Genomic DNA, 20,792 nt, shown 5'->3' on the forward strand with positions numbered 1-20,792 from the left:
GTCAAAACCGCCACATCTGCACTGACCAACAATAGCATCTTTTATTTAGTCTCTAGAATTGCTGCTTACTTACACATTGGACATACAGTATAATCCTTAATAGTACACTATATGATACATAAGGAGTAGTGTCTGTTCCTATGCTTTTTAATTAAATGGGTTTTTTTAACTTATTGTGACTCATGGCATTTTCCCCTTAATTGTTACTTCTGTGCATTGTTTAGTGGATATGTCTTTCGTCTTTGTGGGGGTTATACTTATTTGTTATTTGGTATTTATTAAAGGTTATGTTTTTGTTCTTTTTCTGGTGTTTTTTGTTTTCTACTTTACAGCTTATTCCCAATTAATATAATTACTTTATCTGCATTTGTGAGAAAAGATGTTAAAATGGAATCCTAAGTTTGGTCAGTAAAATTGACTGCCTAATAACTAGGTTAGAAAAGAAGATTGTGCCAGATACTCCCTTTATACCCATTTCTAAAGTAAATAACAACTGGGATGTAATGGCTTCAGATATCCATGTCTTGGGGTTTTTTGTTTTTTTATTGTTATTTTTACCAGGTTTGTAGATGAGTGTAAAATTCATCTTTATTCATTCCATTGTACAGCACTTTGGAACATGATGGCGCTATATAAACAAATAGACAATAATCTCTAAACTTTATGATGTGGTTTTTGTATGCAAATAAAAAAATAAAAAATAAATGGGACTAAAGGTAAAGGGAAACATATTTCAGTAATAGTTGCCCATTTTAATGAATTTGCATAGTAACTCTTTAGTAAAATTGTCAGTCGTGCATTCAGTACCATTGTGGTAGAAATCACTATGGATTTTGTCAAGTAGGGTACAAGTAACTTGACATAAAACAGGGGTCATCTTTTATGTAGAGTTAGTCAAAATGAAGGGTTAGATAAACATAAAGCTTAACATAGTGGATATCTTTTATACATCTCCTCAAGAACTGACATATCTACCGCTAGCAGTGGTCCAGTTGATATATTGAGCACAAGCTTTATATATAACTTCCTATATCATCTGTAAAGCTTTTACACTATATCATCCAATTGTTAATTATTCCCATACATCTGTAATAATATACAGATATAACACTTGATAAACTGTAAGAGTAACACTTTGTAGCTCTGACACCAATAGAATACCTTACTAAATTCAATACTAAAATGTTTAACATCTATGTTCAGCAGGGGTGTTAGACCTTTGTGGAACAGAAGAAGCTCTGATAGCAAAGGTGAGATGGGACAACACTCCAGAACTACATTATAATAGAAAAAAGGGCCCAAAGAATCCGTTATGAGTTACTTATAGTCCAAATATTTTAGTTACTTCAGTTACTATGAAAGTACTTTGTATTAGGGATATAATTAATTCAAGATTCAAGCTATACACACAACACATGGACCTTATACCACGCTAGTATCAGCACCCTCTCCAACAACTGCAAGATGTCTATATAGTGTTATGTTTATAGATAATCACTATAGTCATTGAAATGCATCAGTTGAAAACAGTGGGTTTTACTGTCTTTTAAACAATGATGTGCACTGGAAAGGTTGCAAGTACTACCTTTTTTTTTTACTAAAAAAATACTTCTCAATGGGCTGAAAAGGCAATTGTAACAGTTTATACACAATGGTCACAAAAAAAAGAAATGTATTTGCAGCCAGTCTTTTGCACACATTTAACTGTACTTATCAACATTCTAACCTCATAACGTTTCATCTCAAAGGACAAACAATTTTGGAAAACTCAATTTATGGAACAGACCACAGGCATATGAATAGGGCTGGGGCGCCTGCCATTAAGCTTAATTGACTGAGAAGTTGTTTACCTTCAAATGGGCTTCTGCAGCTCAAGAGCCCTTAACATTTACTAAAGCAACACTAAAACAACAATCCATTCTCTTTTTTCATCTTAAAATAAAAACATCATAGCTTACTATTATATGACTCACTATTACATTTGGGTGGGAGTTGGGGCTGTTTGAACACAACAATATTGGGCACAAGGGATTTTTTTGTAAGATGGCCCAGAATTAAGCATTGTGGACTTCATCGGATGAGGTAAGTGATTTTCATGCTAGCGTTAAGGGCTCCATGAGTCACAAATACAGTGAATGCACTCATGTTCCAAATGAGAACCTTTCTTGGACACCCAGTATTAGCAGGAACATTTAACCACTTTTTTCCCCCTCTTCCTTGAAACCAAACAGAAGTCAGGTGGCTAACAACTGTTTGCTTTTGTTTCAGTTACAGTACAGAGTATAATATACAATATCAAATACTGTCCTTTTTTATGAAAACAGCATGTTGGTAATGGGGAATGGCAAACAATAGTTATTTTTAAATATTATACTATCTGGCGAATGCAATATTTGGCAAGAAAATGTTCCTACATTGTATTCTCCTGAGTGTTTGCTTGTTTTCCCTTGTTTTACAAAGCAGATTATGCATATATAGCAATGTTACAAAATGACACACAATAGCCTAACTCAGTGCAAGTATGACATAGTTTAAAGAATCAGCAGAACTTGATACCTTCTGAAACCCAAAAATAAAAATGGTGGACTGACATGATGGTGCCAGACTGCAGATTAGAGGTCATTAATCCCAGAAAAAAAGTGCCTGGTGTTTGTCACTATAAACTGAATGATACTGTAGAGCTGTGAAGTACACTGAGTATTTTGTCCTACATGACTTAGAAAAGGAATGTTGGATCTTTGCTTGGACAATAAAGAAGAGAGAGTTTTCCAGTTGGAGGGTGGAGTGGGGAGGGTGTGAGGGTTGTATGAGCTTTTTGCATATGGGTTTTGTCATCTATTTACAGTTTACATATAAAACCTTTTTTTGTATATTAACGGTCTTCAATGAAGAAGAAAAAAATGAACATTCAGAAGAAATTCCTGAGATTGGTTTGTGACATGGGTCACTGAGAATATAAGCTGCTGTTGGATCTTGGAGGTGTTCCTTCCATCCCTGTTAAGATTTGAAGTTAGAATACATTAAGAAACAAAACAGAAGGATGACAGTATTGTTACTCTATAGTTCCCTGCCTGAGCAAGGTATAGCACCATCATGAAGAGAACTCCTGCTTTTCGAGAGGAGGGAAATCCTTACAGAACAGTATTGCCGCTAAGACTGCTGTAGTGTGCACCGACAAGGTTTCTGGAGACAGTGACAGCCAATAGCTTTTTTAGTAGACTTCTGCACAACCCTATAATTGCATAGCCTGATGACACTAGGTGAAATCTTTCCTTGGCTGTTCATCAGTTGTACACTTCTCTGTCATTTCCTGACAGAAGTCCACCGTCACTGTTTGGCTGTTCTGCTCCATACAAACCCCCCTCTCCGTGTAAGTACCATGATCAGCTCCCCCTGGCGCACCTCTTGCAATACAATTTTCTGGTGTGTTATTAGGAAGTGAGTGAGCTCCAAGTTGAATCGATCCTTGCTCGTTGCAACACTGCATGTTTTCCCCCATGTCCTGAGCTGTGACAAGATTCTGTTCTCCTCTTGCCGGTAAAGGGTTGAAAGTGGCAGCTGTGGGTAGATCCATGGGTCTAAGGACAGGGCAATATCTATGCAGAGCTTGTATCTGCTCAGGGCTCTGGATATCCCTACAAACTTCCTGGGAAAGACAAGAGAAATTGTCCAGTAGCTCTCCCATACATGCCTTCAGCTGGTTCCTTTCAGTTAACAACTTTTCTTTCTCGCACACCTGAAAGAATTACAAAAATCAATTGCAAGGCCATAAGAAATCTTCTCAAATTTTAGATTGAGGACTGCACAGTTTTTTTAATAAGGTGGCAGAGTGAATTGGTGGGCTACATGTGGTTCTTCTTTGGATGATCACAATGGCATCTTTATATGTGTGACGTGTGATTCATGTTGTCTATTGTAGTATTGACACAATATGTTAATACAATTATACCAGAGCAAAGATCGATCATGTATGTAATAACTAATGCTAATTATTAAACTAAGTTTAAAAACCCGACTTTAAAAGGAGGGGCAGAGTGAAAATTCAATGTCAGGCCTATAAGTGAGCCATTAGGGGATGTCATCACACACGTTGCTATATTCTGGCATCAAGCTTGGGCAGACTGCAGATTCAATTTGGCTATTTAGTAATACAAATAAGAATGGCTCTACCATTTGTCAAAACAAAAGCACCTACCCTAAAGTTAAAAATAAAATAATGCACGCAATGTCTGCATAATGTAAAAAGTGTCTTTTAGATAATAAAGGAGGCCATTTTACAATTTGTTGCCATCTGTTAGGTGTGGGTTAAAGTATTTTTGAGACTGAGTGCTTTACTGGGCTTTATGTTTTGCCAAAGGCTTATTTTTCATATTCAACCCCCTTTCTATCACATACTGAAACAAGTTATATAGTCCCCTGCAAGGGAGCTGTTGCACCCGGTACTCACAAGTTTATGGATTTCACATTCTAAATTCTGAATGCAGTCAAGTTTCCGCTTCCGACAGCGTTGGGCAGCAATCCTGTTTTTGCTTCGGCGGCGCACATCATGAATAAACTCAAGCTGCTCTGAGGTTAGCTTGTGCATCTTTATCATCATCTGAAAATCATTGCGTGGAAGATCTGTGATTTGATCAATAGGAAAGGGCAGTTTCACCTACGTAAAACAAAAGAAAATCATAAACAATCATACACAGTGCCTCGTGTGACTAAACATTAACCGTTGGATTTGTGGGCAGACAACAACTATTTGGTCCAGCTGGTCTCCTAATTTAAACCTGTTGAAACTTCATTTGATCGTTGGCCTTATCTGTTTTGGCAATCATCCTTTATTTATCCTGCCCTTCCTAGCTGCTATGTTCAGTTTCACCTCAGTCTACTACATGGAATTGCCTGCTCGTTCTGCTTTTTTTGTTGTTAAACAGGGTTAATGTTAAGACTTGATAACAGTGAATTTCTGCAGTGCAGTGGCAAGCTAGACATCGCGTGCCCTGCCTTTGGCTAATAAATAAAGAGTTTTTGAGTTAAGATAAATACTTATAGATTGTTAGCTTGTTTGAGCAGGGGCCTCCTTACCTCTTGTTTCTGTAAGTCAAATTGTAACATAACAATAAAACAATACATAATAATAAGTTGTAAACTGTAGCAAATAGTAAGTATCATGTGTAAGTGCTCATGCATAGATATACAAATACTACCAGCACGTTAAACCCCTAGGAAATGTGAATATATGCTTCACTGAATAAACAGAGGATGTCTTTTATTCTATTTTAAGCTTATGTAACACACCTTTGGTTTTGGTTAGATGAGATCAACCAATGACTTTGTATGAACGTTAGGACAGAGCGCTGGTGTGGATGGTTAGGGACACTGACTACACATCAGTTATGTTATAATAAGGTTCGTATTTTTTCTTTATCAGCAGGTTACACAGAAGGATCCATATCAGAATCCGACCCAGGGGATTTATATAGGCTGGCCATATAATTTCTCCATCCAGATTTTTTTCCCCCTATGCCCATAGGAAGGAAATGAACTAAAGGAAAGGACACGAAAGGAAAAAAGAAAGAAAAGGAAACGAAAAGAAAAACATTTTTTTCTCAAAATAATAAAAAAAGGAATGTTTTGCGACTTTGCTATTGTAAGAGACATGGAAAACATTTCCATAATACTAGCAAATATAAAAGCATTTAGAATGTCATATATTTAAAAAGAAAATTGAAGCAGAATCGTTGAATTTACTTTTTTGCCACACGATGGCAGTAAGAGTCCACGTTATAACGTCTATATTGCACTCGGGCATTAACATTTGAGTTATTGAACCGAATACCAGAAAGTGTGACTTTCACTTCAGGAATCCTGCAGAATATTTTTAGTGGATGATTTTCAGAGGCTTTCATACCTCCTGCAAACGGTTTAGTAATTCATGCCCAAACCAGCGTTTGGTGGCAGAGAATTTTTAGACGTAAAATGAAAAACATGGTTCCATGCTTCCTAATTTTTAGTGGAAGGGTTTTCCGTCACCTTTACCCACCATAACTTATGTTATTGGTATGCTTCCTAATCGCTGAATACGCTTTGTATTACTTCTCGGCAGCCACTTATGTAACTGAGTAACAAGTTGGTTTCTAAACAAACTTCCAGTTGCTTCTTTGCAGACTATTGTGGATTTTGTGACTGCATAACACTGTGATAAAATTCAGAGCTTTTAGAAATGAAGCAGGAAAGAGAGATGGTTTGAGACCCAAAAGAAACGCTTGCTCTCTTAGGTTAGTGTCATAACCAGGGGATAAGAATTGGCTAGCATAATGCATATATTTAATGTTACCCCCTATCAAGAGACATTTCGTCATATTTTAGGGCCAATTTGTCCTTCTCACATGAGACATTTACCAAGGCTGGCCCTTTATGAATAAATTAAATAGCATACTTCATCTCACCATGAACTGTGGCTTAGTGAAATAATACACATGCCTCTGATGGCATACTTTGATGGCACTTTTGTGTGTAGGGCCTTGGGAGATCAAAAGATCTTCCCAGAAGTGCTCACTGAGTTGTAAAATTGATCAAGATCTGTGCTTTTGCAGCAGACATCTCAATCACAACTTCTTCATGACCACCATGGCCACCAGGAAAATATCATTCTGCCTCTTTACAGGTCAATGGTAATACCACACCTTGAATATGCAGTTCAATTCTGGGTGCCTTTTCTCAAAAAAGACATTATGGAACTAGAGAAAGTTCAGAGGATAATAAGGGGAATGGAAAGCTTTAGCCTAAGAAAGGCTAGAAAAGTTAAATTTGTACACAGAGAAACGGCGGCTTAGAGCGGATATGATAATGATATTTCAATATGGACTTGAAGAAAGTAGATTACGTCTACGACAGCGGAGGAGATTTATTACAGTAAGGACAATACAAGTATGGAATTCACTGTCTGAAGAGGTGGTGCTAGCAAATACATTAGATGTCTTTAAAATGCCTGGATACTTTTTCAATGAAGCAGAACATAGGGGGCTATGCATGATAGTATAGGAATTAATATTTATTTAGTGCTTGTTGATCCAAGGAGAAATCTGATTGCCATTTGGAGTCAAAAAGGATTTTTTTTCCCCATTGAAAGCCCAATTTGAAATGGCTGACATAAGGGTTTTTTGTCAACAGCGGTTAGCAAGGAATAGGAAAATTGCTTGATGGACCTAAGTCTTTTCTCAACTACTTTAACCTCTGGATGTATTGAAGCAGATCAATATGTTGTCATAAACTGGCATTCTGCTTATATATATATATCTGTATGTACAGGGGGGGTAGAGAGAGAGGAGAGAGAGCTACAGAATAAGATGGCACTATATAAAACAATAAATAATAATAGGTTGATGGTGCTGCCCCCCAGCACCTCCCCTATCCACATCCCCAAAGATATTCCCCCTCCTGGCACCTGCAATGTATGGTGATAGGATGAGATTTACGTGGATTTTTTAAATTATGGTTTTTGTATTCTCCCGCATGCTGATTTAGACAGTCTTGAATGGACATACATCCCATCTATGCACCGCCTTCCACTGTCCAAATGAAATTAACCATTTAATAACCAGGGTTTTTTAAATCCCAATTTTTATATTTAATCTATCCATACAATTTATACATTGCTTTTCAAGGGCAGGTAGGGCACTTATATGATACCATTTTTAATATGTATTATCTGCCAAACCCAGATTAATCCAGATAGTGATCCATCACTTTGGAGAAAACCTTTCACAAACTGACTTGTGGTAAATGTTGCATTCTATGACTATTTTTTAAAAAAATGGTTTCCTCCATTCTCTTACAAGATAGAAAATCTGTTTCTCTATTGTCTCACATCGCTTCCCACTGTACCTGTTAAAGTTATATGGCCCTGTATTACTTATCACAGTAAATGCGATGGCGGGGGAGGGGTTTTTCGCTGGAAACTCTTCTTTCTCTTTTGCAAACTGTCTTACAGTCCAGGCATTTACACTATTTACTATTTAAGTGCAACTGTTGTCACCCACTCACACAACAGTACAAATTCTGATGTTAGTGATGTAGTTTATGCAGTGATGTAGTTTTATTTTTAAAAAACATACTCAAGTGACCCATTACATGTTTCTCTTAATATAAATCAGGTTAATAATTGCCCACAGTAACGTTAGATGTTAAGAGTTCACCTTGCATGTCTCTTCCTCTCACAAAGGCTGTGTGAAGCTTATGTACCTTGCGCCCGTTCACACAGCCACCCCGTGCTAGACTTTGTACCTCTCCAGCTGTGGGACTAGGTCAAGTCATATCATTTACCAGCCACCCAAACAAAAACGCTACTCTGCACTTTACACAGCACAGATAACCTTAGGCATGGTGATGTGGACAGCTTGGCTTACAAAGGTCATTCTGATTTTTTTTGGCATCAGAATTTTGCTTCCTTCCTCAACCTTTAGACATAGATATTTGTGTAATTCTGATTGAATGCAATTAATAGCAGAAACAATTATTAAAACATTACAAAAATTAGAAGTTTGCAATGATACCTTCACTTATAATGTAAATCATTCATTATAATGTAAAATCATTCATTTCGAATTATGTTCAATATATATATATTTTTTTTAAAGATAAAAGGTATTTTTGTTAATTTATTGCCAACGATTTGGATTACATATTATAAGAAATCTAAAAAAGGACCAAATCGTGTCTAACAACCCAAATAATTAGTTTATGAACAGTTGTACGCCTCTGTGTGTTCACTTGAGTTTCAGTCTGGCAACGTTCCCTTCGGGGGTGGACGTGCTGTTATGCTATTGTCTGTCTATGGGAATCTGATTTGAATAGTATTTGTAAATAAGAAAATTAACTAGCTGTCTCTATGAACCAGAAATATAACATAATGATTCGTAAAGTTTTCAGTTTTGGTATATACCATCTACTAAATAATTTCATTGCTACATGGCTTAAAGAAGAAACACATATCAGATTGTTACATACCTGAAGGACCTCTGTTTGGAACCCAAATCCTTTGTCCCTCGTTTATTCCCTGATGCCTATTTTCTCAAAGATCCCATACTTTTTGGTGATTATTAGTATATTACACTGCTCTGCAGCCCAAAAAGTCAATCTTAATGTGACTTAACTTGACAAAATAATGCTTTTGCAGTCTAAACTGTATAAAAAATGCATTCTTTTCATTCTCATTTATTGAATCAGCTATTCATTCACAAAATTACATAAAAAGTATTGGTAAAAGCCTGAAGCCTAGCTACTCCTCTAACCACATGCACTAAAACACAAGTCTACTTCATTGACTACTTAAATGATAAAAAGATGATGCTCGTAACTATTGCACTAAATTGATTAAATAGCAAATTATCTGTATTTGTGTTTAGCATTCTTATAAAACAGGAGACTAAAACTAAAGCAACAATGTTACTGTTTTCCCTTGCAAATTAATTCATTTTTTAGATGCATTGGTGTACCTACAGTACAAATACTAGCCTAGAAGTCCTCTACTCTACATGACAACTGAAAGTGTGTTTCGCTAGTACATATACGACCTGGTTGGGTCTTATTCATATTCATTTTATGTCCATTTTCATTTTGCTTTGGACACTTCTTTAATGACAAATTTAACATGGAATTTTTTTATTTGCATTCACATTTCTCATTCTCTTAATGGTATATTTTTTGCTTTCTACAGACCTCTTGTCATACCTGGAAACTTCCAGGCTCCGACTACACAGAGCCCTCCCTCTTTGGGGGAGTGGCTTTGCAAGGGGCAGAGTTAGACATGTACATGGGTGTGGCTGGACCGAAACACAATCCCATTGTATGGGTCTAGGAGGAGCATAGGGTGGGGATTGGACGTGCCTAAACGTCACTACCAGGACCAAGAGATTTAGTGCTGTGAAAGAGTATTAAAAACTTTTACTGTTTTCTATCTTTGTTTTTTCTTTTCAGTTTCCTTCTGCTTACTGAATATTTTAGGCTTAGAACTTTCAGAAACCAGTCCCCCTGTTTCACCATATGAATCTAACTGCCTCGATACCTTCATGTGCGAGGAATTAAGGATGCTGTTCACTTACACAAAACATTAATTGCATGCTCTATAATCAGATTCTCTGAATCCTTTACTGCATAAAACAGAAGCTAGAAAATAAGCTTTTTCAGCTTTTGTGCAACAGCCTAAAACACATGACAATGAATGAGGCAACATTTTACCTGATTAACTACTAATTTCTTGGAAGGGTACTGGGTACTGGGACAATCTATTTCTATTGCTGTATTAGCTGTAAAAGTGCTAAAATCAGAAAAGTATGTGGGATATGAATTTATGTAAAAGCAGGGACACCACTAAGAAGAAGAATGTTAGGGATTCACTTGTGATTTTAGCTACAGCATTATTACTATAAAAAATTCTAAACAAGAAAATGTTCGCCGTCGAAAAGCCCCTCTGTTGTAGCATTTTAAAACAAGTGACTTCAATTTGTGTGCCTTTTTATTGGCGTATTTCCATTTAATCGGCCAAACTAAACATAAAAAACGCTAGCCTATGTTTCTACAAATAATGTGGAAAGAGTGAATGACACAAACACTGTGTATATGGGTCATGAAAAACAGAAGCGCTGTTACAAAAGTAGTGTGTATGTATAAATGTACATGCAGTATTCATGCAGATTACCTCAGGCCCCCTGTCCTGAACAGGGCATGACTCGCTGTCTGCTTCTGAGAATGACCCAGACTCATCACTAGAATTTGTTCCATATGACTGCTCACATTTAATCTGTGGCCTGCCTTGGTTGTAGATGGAGTCAACTATTGAACAGACCTCTTGATGGTCAGTCGTTGGGAACCTTGGGCCCTGTGAACAGGGAGATGATGAAAATTCACATAGTGGGAGGCTGCAAGGGGAGCCGCCACTGCCGTCTTCTGCATAAGAGTATGAGGAGCATGAGCTAGATGTTCTGGTCCTGGTTTCCAAAGGTGGAGAACGAGGACAAACCTTAATTGGCACAGGGCAACTAGTGTTAGTCCGAAGCCTGCTTGGTAATGGGTCTGTTATTAGTCCACTGTGAGAAAAGGTATGTGAGCTAGGTAGAGATTGGCTAGCTCCTGCCCAAAGACCCTTTGGCACATGCTCAGAAAACTCTTTGTCCAAGGAGCTTACACCAGAATAGGATTGCACCGGAGTGCTTATTTGGTCACAAGCACTTGATGAGAATATGACACTCTTTCTATCCAGTTCCATCTCCTGCTTAGAGGCGAGTTCTAATCCTTTGAAAGGAGACATTGTGAGGAAACTAGAAGAGTCCTTAGGAGGTTCACAAGGCAGTTCATAATTCCCAGTGAAAGGGTTATAATCAGTTTTATGGTCACCCTGAGCTGCTCCCTTTTCCACAGGGCATGAAGGACTTCTGACAAAGCGCTGATGGGAAGAACCAGAAAGGTCAATAACCTCCCTTCCTTTTGTTCTGCTGAAAAAAGTTCTTAAACAGGAAGGGGATGACATCATTTTTGAGTTATCCATGCTAACTGGGCTGGGTTCTTTCCTTACCATCTCAACATCCCCTTCCTTATCCCTGATGTCAGTCTCATCTCCAGACAAGCAAAGTGTTATGCTCTCTTCATCATTCTCCTCATCCTGAGGCTCACTTTTGATATGGTTTAAGGGGAGCCCTACTTTCAGACCAATTTCTGAACTCTGGTCGTTGAATGTGCTTTTGAAACCTGAGGTACTGGGTGATGTATTATTGTAGACATTCTTGGTACAAGCCAGCTGGTACTTCTTATATTTTGGATAGCGGATCACAGGATCCTTGTCTAAGTTTTCCTTGTTGTACCTTTGCATATCAGAATTAGGCAAAATATCTTCATTTCGTTCTGCTACCAGCCCATCTGAGCCAAAGCAGAAAGGCTCCTGGTGCGTTCGTTCTTTAGGGCAGGATATTTTGGAAGTTTCAGATTCCATTGTTTCCTCTTCACAATCAAAAGTCTCATTGTGTATTTGCTGGCATGAGGTGTCTTTCTTGCACAAAAACAAGCCATCCTCATTGTTGAGAAGCTGCGTCTGAAGAAAACTGAAGCATGAGTCTTCCAGGTTCTGCATACGCAGGAATTCAGCACAGTGAATGACTTCTTGTATGTTTTCTTTGCTTAGTAACAGCTTTGCAGTATAGGCAAACTGCAACAATGGTCCAAACCCTCTAGCAGTGACCTGCAAAAAAATAAAAACAAAAAAGTCAGGGAGATTGCTAGAACTGGCATCAGCAGAGCAAATGTACTTCAATAACAGCTACAGTATCTATATATGAACAAAGTTAAGTATCCATCAGGTCACCACCAACTTTACTTTCAGTAATGAATGCTGCCTGTTTCCACACACCATGCCAGTGGTAGGATAGTCAGAAGACTAAGTTTGGATCACAAACCATGTAGAGGGATAAAAACACAAGGTTGGCTTTACTCTAAAAACAATAAAACTGGTAATCCATAGTTTGAAAGTATACCTCGATATTTTATATATCTTATATACATAAGAATATCGTTGCTGTGTGTTATCTATCATGTTTACAATTGTATCTGTCTTGCATAAAATATTACGCTACATATATGTCTTATGTATGTTTTGTCAGATGAGTACCGTAGGAAGTTGAGAAAATTCGAAGATACCCCCAATTATTCTCAAGGCTAGTAAGTTCATTTAATGGTCAAATCTATCCAACTATTTTGATGAATATAATTTTTTTGATGATCTGGAAAAGTTCCACTAAAACCTTTGATAGTTAACACTTTCATAAATGGGTAACAAAAGCCTTTGACATAATTTCCACCATGTTATTAAGTTAATGGTTTCATTACTAATTACACCCAGGATCCTTATTGGAGAGTTTTAATCCATGGGAGTGAATTGTAGTGATAAGGTTTGTCTGTCCTCTCAAACTTTTTTTGGAAATAGATAAAAAAGCAAGAGTTGTTGATCCCCCAAAGTAAGGGATCCAGACAAAGGGGAGGACATAGCTATTATTCTTACTTTAATAGCCATCATAAACAGAAAGAAAGAAAATTCAAAAACATTGGCCAATTCTATGTAGAGATACAGAACTGAATATAATTCTTACATCTAATCTTAGACAGAAACTGGTTAAAAGCTATAAAAGGGAACAAACTTTATGTAACATACTGTAGTATCTCTGCTCATTTCACAGAAATCCACAGGTTCCTACAGGTTTCCACTTCGATATTGAAAGGGTAGTTGGAGAGGAAATTATTTGGTTCGTAGTATATGTCAGAAAGAAATTGAATGGGCTTTTTTATCTTAGCACATTAACCCATCAAAGGTTTTAATGTAGAATTTGATTTATTCAATTTTTTGTGAATAATATTATTGAGATTTTAGACATATTCTCCCTGTTTGTTCCAGTTAGCTAGTGTAAATTTGGTTTTCATCTGTTCGCCAATTGAAAGGAATAGATGAGTACATATATATATTTTATTTTATGTTTTTTATAATAGATCCATCTATATTCTCTTGTGTATTTGTGTTCAGTATATTTTTATATATATACAGTTGTGATGAAGAGTTTGCATACCCTTGGAGAAATGGTAATATATGTAACAATTAAAAAAAACATGAATGAGCAGGCAAAACAAATTTCTTTTTTCAGACTACTCTTACTGCAAGGTATTTATATATTTTGGGTCCCATATTTGTGGTGTATTAAATATTATTTTCATCATATATTTTTTGCTCACCCACTTTTTTATTATTTAGTTGCATAATTGAAGCTACAATTCTATACTTGTCAATTTCTTTTTAAATTGTAGCGATCAATAAAACTGCAACAGACTTGTATAGTAAGATATAGTGATTTTTGTTACCACTCTAATTATGCGTTCTGCATTTTGTAATTCCTGACATGGTTTATTGTTGCTGAGTGTATTGGAAAAAAAAGATAACTGGTTTGGTGTGATGATGGAATTATTGGATACTAACACATGCTGTTTCTCTAAGGTGACATCATTTTGATGAATATGGAACATTTATGCAATGCGCTGTGTTTCACTTGTTGCATCTTGTGTGTTCTATCCATAAGCCAGTAATTCATACTTGATAACTGATCAATAATACACTGTATTCTATATTGTCATATATTTTTAGATGTTTTCAAGTTTTATACTGTATGGCTTCTGTTTTATATTTTGTATTGCACAGATCATATAGATATTTTATATATATATATATATTTTACCATAAATTATATCTTGCATAACAATTGTGGTGGTATAATGTCTTATTTTGAATTATACATTTTGGTGTGATGTGCAGTTATTTAGGATCAGAGATGAAATATAGAATATCTCTTTATATTAATATTCTATATTATTCTATGAGAATTAATAGCACCTGAATTTTGCATAGTTTATAAAATATTGCTTTTACATATTTTAGATCATAATTTGGTGTGGCGTGCAGTTATTTAGGATCAGAGATATAATTTAGAGTATCTCTTTATATTAATATTCCATATTATCCTATGACAATTAATAGTGCCTTAATTTTGCATATCTTATAAAATATTGCTTTTGCATATTTTAGATTATAATAATACCTACATAAACACCAGTAAAATTAAAAAAAAAAAACAATAACTCTATAAAGTGTACATTTATACAGGTCTAGCATTATCTACTTTTGCATTTGTAACTTAAATTTGTAAAGCAGGGTGTGCAAAACACTAAAAATGATTTTATTTATTAAATGCCAGGTTTGGATGAGCTACGATTTTCACATATAACAAAGTTTCACTTTCCATATACAGTGCCCTCCACCAATATGGGCACCTTTGGTAAATATGAGCAAAGAAGTCTGTGAAAAATTATTTTTATTGTTTATCCTTTTGATCTTTTGATCAATACACAAAAATACCGTATTTGCTTTTATAAGACGACCCCCCAAAATCTGAATATTAATTTAGGAAAAAAAGAAAAAGCCTGAATATAAGACGACCCTATAGGAAAAAAGGTTTTACCAGTAAATGTTAATTCATGTAAACTATGTGAACAATTGTTTGTTAATAAAAGCTATGATTGAGAAAAATATTTTGTTTTTATTTCCTTTTTTTACAACCTGCCCCCCCAGTTATGCACATCTGCCCCCAGGCTTGCCCACATCTGCCCCAGAAATCCCTTATACCCCCTATATGCCACTGTGCCCCATGATATGCCTTTTAACCCTCTAAATGCCACTGTGCCCCATGATACGACTTTTAACCCTATATATGCCACTGTGCCCCATGATTTGCCTTTTGACCCCATATGTGTCACTCTGCCTCCAGAATTGCCTTATTCCCCTATATGCCACTCTGGCATTTAGGGGGTTAAAAGGCATATTATGCGGCAGAGTGGCATATAGGGAGGTATAAGGCATTTCAGGAGGCAGAATGGCGTATAGAGGGTTAGAAGGCATTTCTGAAGGCAGAGTGGCATTAAAGGGGTTAAAAGGCATTTCACAGAGCACTCTGCCTCCAGAAATGCCTTATGCCCCCCGTTTAACACTCCCTCCCCCTCCCTCCTCCAAACTTACCGGAGATTCTGAGTCCCCTGTGCTTAGTCCGGGCAGCGCGTAGAGCTCTACGCGATTCGCGTAGACAACTTCCGCTTGCATAATATGCCTTTTAACCCCCTTCCTGCAGCGGAAGTTGTCTACGCGAATTGGGTGGAGCTCTAAACGCTGCCCGGACTAAGCACCGGGGACTCAGATGCACCGGTAAGTTGGGGGGGGGCATAACACAGGAGGATCCAGGTCCCCTGCATCGCTGCGGGGGATCTGGATCTTAGTCATATAGTCAGAGCTATTTGAGGTCTGATTATAAGATGACCCCGATTATAAGACGAGGGGTGTTTTTCAGAGCATTTGCTCTGGAAAAACCCCCGTCTTATAATCTGCTCTCATGGATATTGCAAAGACAACACAGATCTAGCTGTTAAATATATGTGTGCCACAATTATTGGCACCACTATGAATTCATATGAGAAAAATGTATTTTAAGTATATTCCCAGTGATACTGTTTTTCGTACACCTTGGTGACTAGGAACAGGAAATTGTTAAACTTTCATAGATGTATAAATATTAGGTAACACAGTCTCAAAGTTCCCAAATTCCCTTTCTCATTCATCACAATGGACAAGACCAAGGAATATAGCTAGGGTATGCGGCAAAAGGTTATTGAGCGTCACAAAATGGGAAGTGGCTATAAGAAAATAGCAAAAGCATTGAAAACCTAGAAGATGACGTGTCTATATTGTCTTAATGCAATGTGAAGAGAATGGTTTGAGTGGTTAAAAATCTCCAAGGATCACAGGTGGAAAACCACAGAAGTTAGTTAGGTCTTGGGGTCAGAAAGTCTCCAAAACCACAATCTGACATCACCCACATCACCACAAGTAGTTTGGAAGGGTTTCAAGAAGAAAAGCCTCTACCCTCATCAGGAAACAAACTCAACTGTCTTCAGTTTGCCAGACAGTACTGAAATTTCAAAAGGGATGGGGTTCTATGGTCAGAAGAAACCAAAAAAGAGCATTTTTGGCAACTGACTGTACTGACCATAAAAACACCATAGAAAACCTGTGGGGTAATCTGAAGAGGGGAGCCCACCAGCGTCAACCTCGAAATTTTGAGGAACGGGAGAGATTCTGTATGGAGGAATGGTCTGAGATCCCTTGCCATGTATTCATCAACATCATCAGGCATTACAGGAGAACACTCAGAGTTGTTATCTTGGCAAAGGGAGGTAGCACAAAGTATTGACTAAAAGGGTGCCAATAATTGTGCCACACATCGTTTTAATAATTTTTATGTTCTTTAGATAAACCTGTGTTGTGTTTATAATTGTTTGCAAATAAAATGTTGTGATGATAGATTAATTTTAAAACACATTTTGTACTGTCCATTGAACTAATGCAGCATGGATTTTTTTGTAAACATAACTTTCACCTATTTGTAACCATAAGATCAATTTAGTAAAGTAATCTTGAGTAAACAAGTCACTTGTTGAACTGGAACAAAAAGTATGTTCAGTCTCTGCCCTCTTCTAAATGTTATAGAATATCTTAAACGTTGGGTTTAAGTAGGCCCCTGCAGCCTCTGCATCCTGAGGGGGTGGATGGCTCTCACAGTGCCGGCTTCTTTATTTAGCTGTAACCACATATATAATTTGGCAGGCAATGTCTCCTGTCTTTATTCTTTATAAAACGGCACAAAATAGGTGCCTTGTTCATGTGTGTTACATCACATTACTATGGATGCTCAGGTGCCAAATTCTTATTTGGTGTGAAAGATGTGTGAATGCGGAATAAACACACGACATGTTAAATACCATGGTGCTCAAAACACAGCGTTTGCAGGTTCTCTCCAAACTGAATGATGTGTACCAGGAATATTCTAACCACTACTCAAACCGACAATTTTGTATCCAATCCGACTATTTAAGTTTTGAAGTATGCTTCAAGGTTTACCTAAAACATAAAACTTTGCATGATTTCCCACAGTTACATGTACATACACCAAAAAAACTTGGATGAGACTGACATACTTAATGCTTATTTTCAGCATTTAAGCAATTGCTTGTGTCAAGCAATTCTTTGCCACAATAATTTTATTACAGTTCAGTTAATGAAAACAATACATTCTCAAATAAGCCACTCCCTACTCACTTTTGCTTTTTTAATATTGTTATGGTAGCATAGATGAAGGAAGAAGTGCACAAACCTCACCTTCTGTGACAAGAGATAATCAGTTTAATGCCAAGTGTCTCTTGGGGCCAGGGGGAACGCTTTGAGCCCTGATGGTGGTATATAAAGGCTGCTGAAGGGCCACAGGTGTGACAGGAATCTGACACACGTCACAGAAATATGGAAGAAACAGTAGTGTCAGCAACCACTGAGCCTCCTGGTGGTGAAACTGGTAGGTATTCCGTGATCATGCTATGATGACATAGGAAATCAGTACTTATATGGAAAGTGGCACACAGATTGAAAGTGGTCTGTGCCTCCAAAATCAGATGGCTGCTTGTTATTTATGAACTGATTCATTAACCCACAATAAAATTACAGACACGTGAGGAGGAGGAGGAGGGGAGGCGAGCTAACAGGGAAATCAAAGGACAAACAACGAATCCATAAGGAAACCAGTTAAAAAACACAGAAAGTTTGAGTTCAAGGGATAATAACAAATCCCTGCACCAGGGAGGATTGTGGTATTCTGAATTAGATGGTTAATTAATGAGATGGGATTTTCCTATCCTACCGCATATATACTATAAACAAACTCGTAACTGATTCATAACATTCCATAGTACAGCTATTTCATCAGACTTCATCATGTCTGAACTGAGAACCATTGAGAAGAACAAAACGAGCATTCATTGCATTTCAGACACTGGGTTCTATATACAGCAGAATAATTTTGGAATATTGCTTTCTACAATGGGAAATTCTTTCTCTCTACTGTCAGGGAAAACATATCACTGACATATATTCAAAAATATCCAATGCTACATAATGATTTGAATAAACACAACCCATGCCTGAAGAAACATGTCTCTTTTTATGTAATGCACATTGTAATAAGGTCCTCTGAAATTTGGTATTATATTATATAAAGCTTCTAAGAAGTAATTTCACTGTAATGTGCCAAAAGCACCTACAATCAATATAAAGTGTTGTGTAAAGACATTTTCATTTTACTTTGCTACAGTAAAGAGTTAAGTTACTCTCATGCAGTATAGTTAGTACTGGTAGTATGTAACTTTGTTTGACACTCCTCACATTCCAGTTTGCTAGATTTAAAAGCTAACCCAATTGCTGATTTGTTATGCACACGGGCTATTAAAAAGGCTACCGATGCCTGGGGAAATACTTTGAAACCTACTCTGCATGCAAGCTACTGATCATTAATATTCAAATAGTGAAATTCACTGCCATTGTTCTTTAACCCCATCTTCAAGACCCATAGGAATTTTACATTCAGGCTACAGAACTGCAGACAGCAATAATAAACTTTCTATCGTGTATTTCAGCAACCAGAAGTCCTTCACATAACAACTTTTTGTTTCTGTTTTTATAATGTATATGGAACAGGTTTGGGTGACAATAGTAACAAGACTATTCTGAGAATCCCTCTATGCATTTGTATGCCAAAAAATGGCAAATCTATGTAATACATTGTTTTTTCTGCATTAAAATGGAGATGAATGGGATTTACATTTAATAAAAACAAAACTGGTGTTTGCTTTTTCATAAATCCGCTAAATGGCAATCAAAACATTACCTCTGATTAAGTGCAACCCCTTTTTTAAATACATGGCTATGATCTGGGGTTAATGATTTCCCCATATGTAAGCGAAATATGCTGCTTTAGTCTTAAAAGTCATCACAGAATTACATTCCAGCATTTGCTTTCATAGTAGGAGCAGACACTTTCCCACCCACACTTAAAGCTGTTGCAGAAAACCTTCATGGTGTATAAGCTAAATACCATGGAAGGAAAAGTCTAGTCCGTTAAACTGTATTTTCTAATGCATGTTGGTGTCCTAATTGCATGGACTCCAGTTCCTAGAGGTAGAAAGATCTCCATCTTATTCCTCGGCTCACACTGATTAGTATGGGACTTTGAATCAGCATGTACTGGGAGTGTACTGAGGTATGATCCCTGCTTTCAGTAGAAGCAGCAGGGGAGATGCTAAATGAGGTATACGTCTTATATTCTAACTCGTATAACTAAAGACTGTCTGCACCAATTTACATGCAATACAATACACTAGGGTCTAGACAGAATGGACTTCAATATACGTGTACCAAGAAAATATGGTTCCTTTAAGGAAAAAAAAGAATGAAAAGAAAAACATGTGCAACGGATAGTTTGCTCGATAACTGGTAACATATTTTTCTTAATACCAAGACTAGACCATTTTGGGGCCTAAAGACTAAACACTTCCCATTTTGTGACTGAACTGGCCCCTTTCCATTTAAGTATTGGAACCCACTACACACAGAATACGGAATGTTGAATGTTCACAATCGCAATTTCTGCGTCACACTATTTACTTTCAAAGTCTTACATATCATAAACTGGTGTTCACATGCAATTCAATGTTGGCTTAAAATTGTAAATTATTTACAAATTATTTTTCTCTACAATAAATGCTTTTTTAAAAGCTCAGGAAAAAAATAATAAAGACCTTTTTAAGGACAAAGATTTTTTAAGGACACACAGTTTTTAATGTCACATGATCAGTTAGCAAGTAAAAATTTACAATAACTAAACAAATCAAAAAGTGTTTTTTATATACAAAGTTAATAGCTGCTCGCCCACATGCCCAATGTGACTGGGCATATGACAAGCAGACAGCAAAGCAGGTTCAAGCCATTTACTCCACCAAAATTAGACTGTTAGGAATTTGTAATGGTCATTTACTGACAGATCAATATACTGCATATAAAAAGTGCTGTTTTTAACACTTCGCTTCCCTATTGTCCTTGAATTGTTCTAATTTATTGTCGCCCTCAAGTATATACGGTAGATTTCACAGGTTAGAAGAGTTTACATCATTTATGTATGTGATCATTCTGCTATTTACAAGTTATACTCTTAATATGGGAGGGACTAGTATTACTACTTTTACTATTATTACTGTTGAAGATTGTAGGTTGGTCTGGAAGGTGTCACCCAAGCATTCTGGTTTACATTTATCAGTAATAGGGGCCATAAAGGTGGAGCAGCATGTGA

General features: G+C 36.8%; 1 protein-coding gene across 1 annotated transcript in view; it reads right to left on the minus strand.

Moving 5' to 3' along the window:
* Nucleotides 1-1,918: 1,918 nt before the first annotated feature.
* Nucleotides 1,919-20,792, minus strand: part of BACH2 (BTB domain and CNC homolog 2) — a 128,882-nt gene continuing 110,008 nt past the window's right edge. The window contains exons 6-8 of the mRNA XM_053461053.1: nucleotides 10,688-12,220; nucleotides 4,448-4,654; nucleotides 1,919-3,736 (exon numbers count right to left, since the gene is read on the minus strand). Coding sequence (XP_053317028.1) covers nucleotides 3,257-3,736; nucleotides 4,448-4,654; nucleotides 10,688-12,220 — 2,220 coding nt within the window. The 3' untranslated portion in view covers nucleotides 1,919-3,256. The remainder of the gene's footprint in view (nucleotides 3,737-4,447; nucleotides 4,655-10,687; nucleotides 12,221-20,792) is intronic.

The sequence above is a fragment of the Spea bombifrons genome, chromosome 3 (assembly GCF_027358695.1).
Source record: "Spea bombifrons isolate aSpeBom1 chromosome 3, aSpeBom1.2.pri, whole genome shotgun sequence".
NCBI classification, from domain to species: domain Eukaryota; kingdom Metazoa; phylum Chordata; class Amphibia; order Anura; family Pelobatidae; genus Spea; species Spea bombifrons.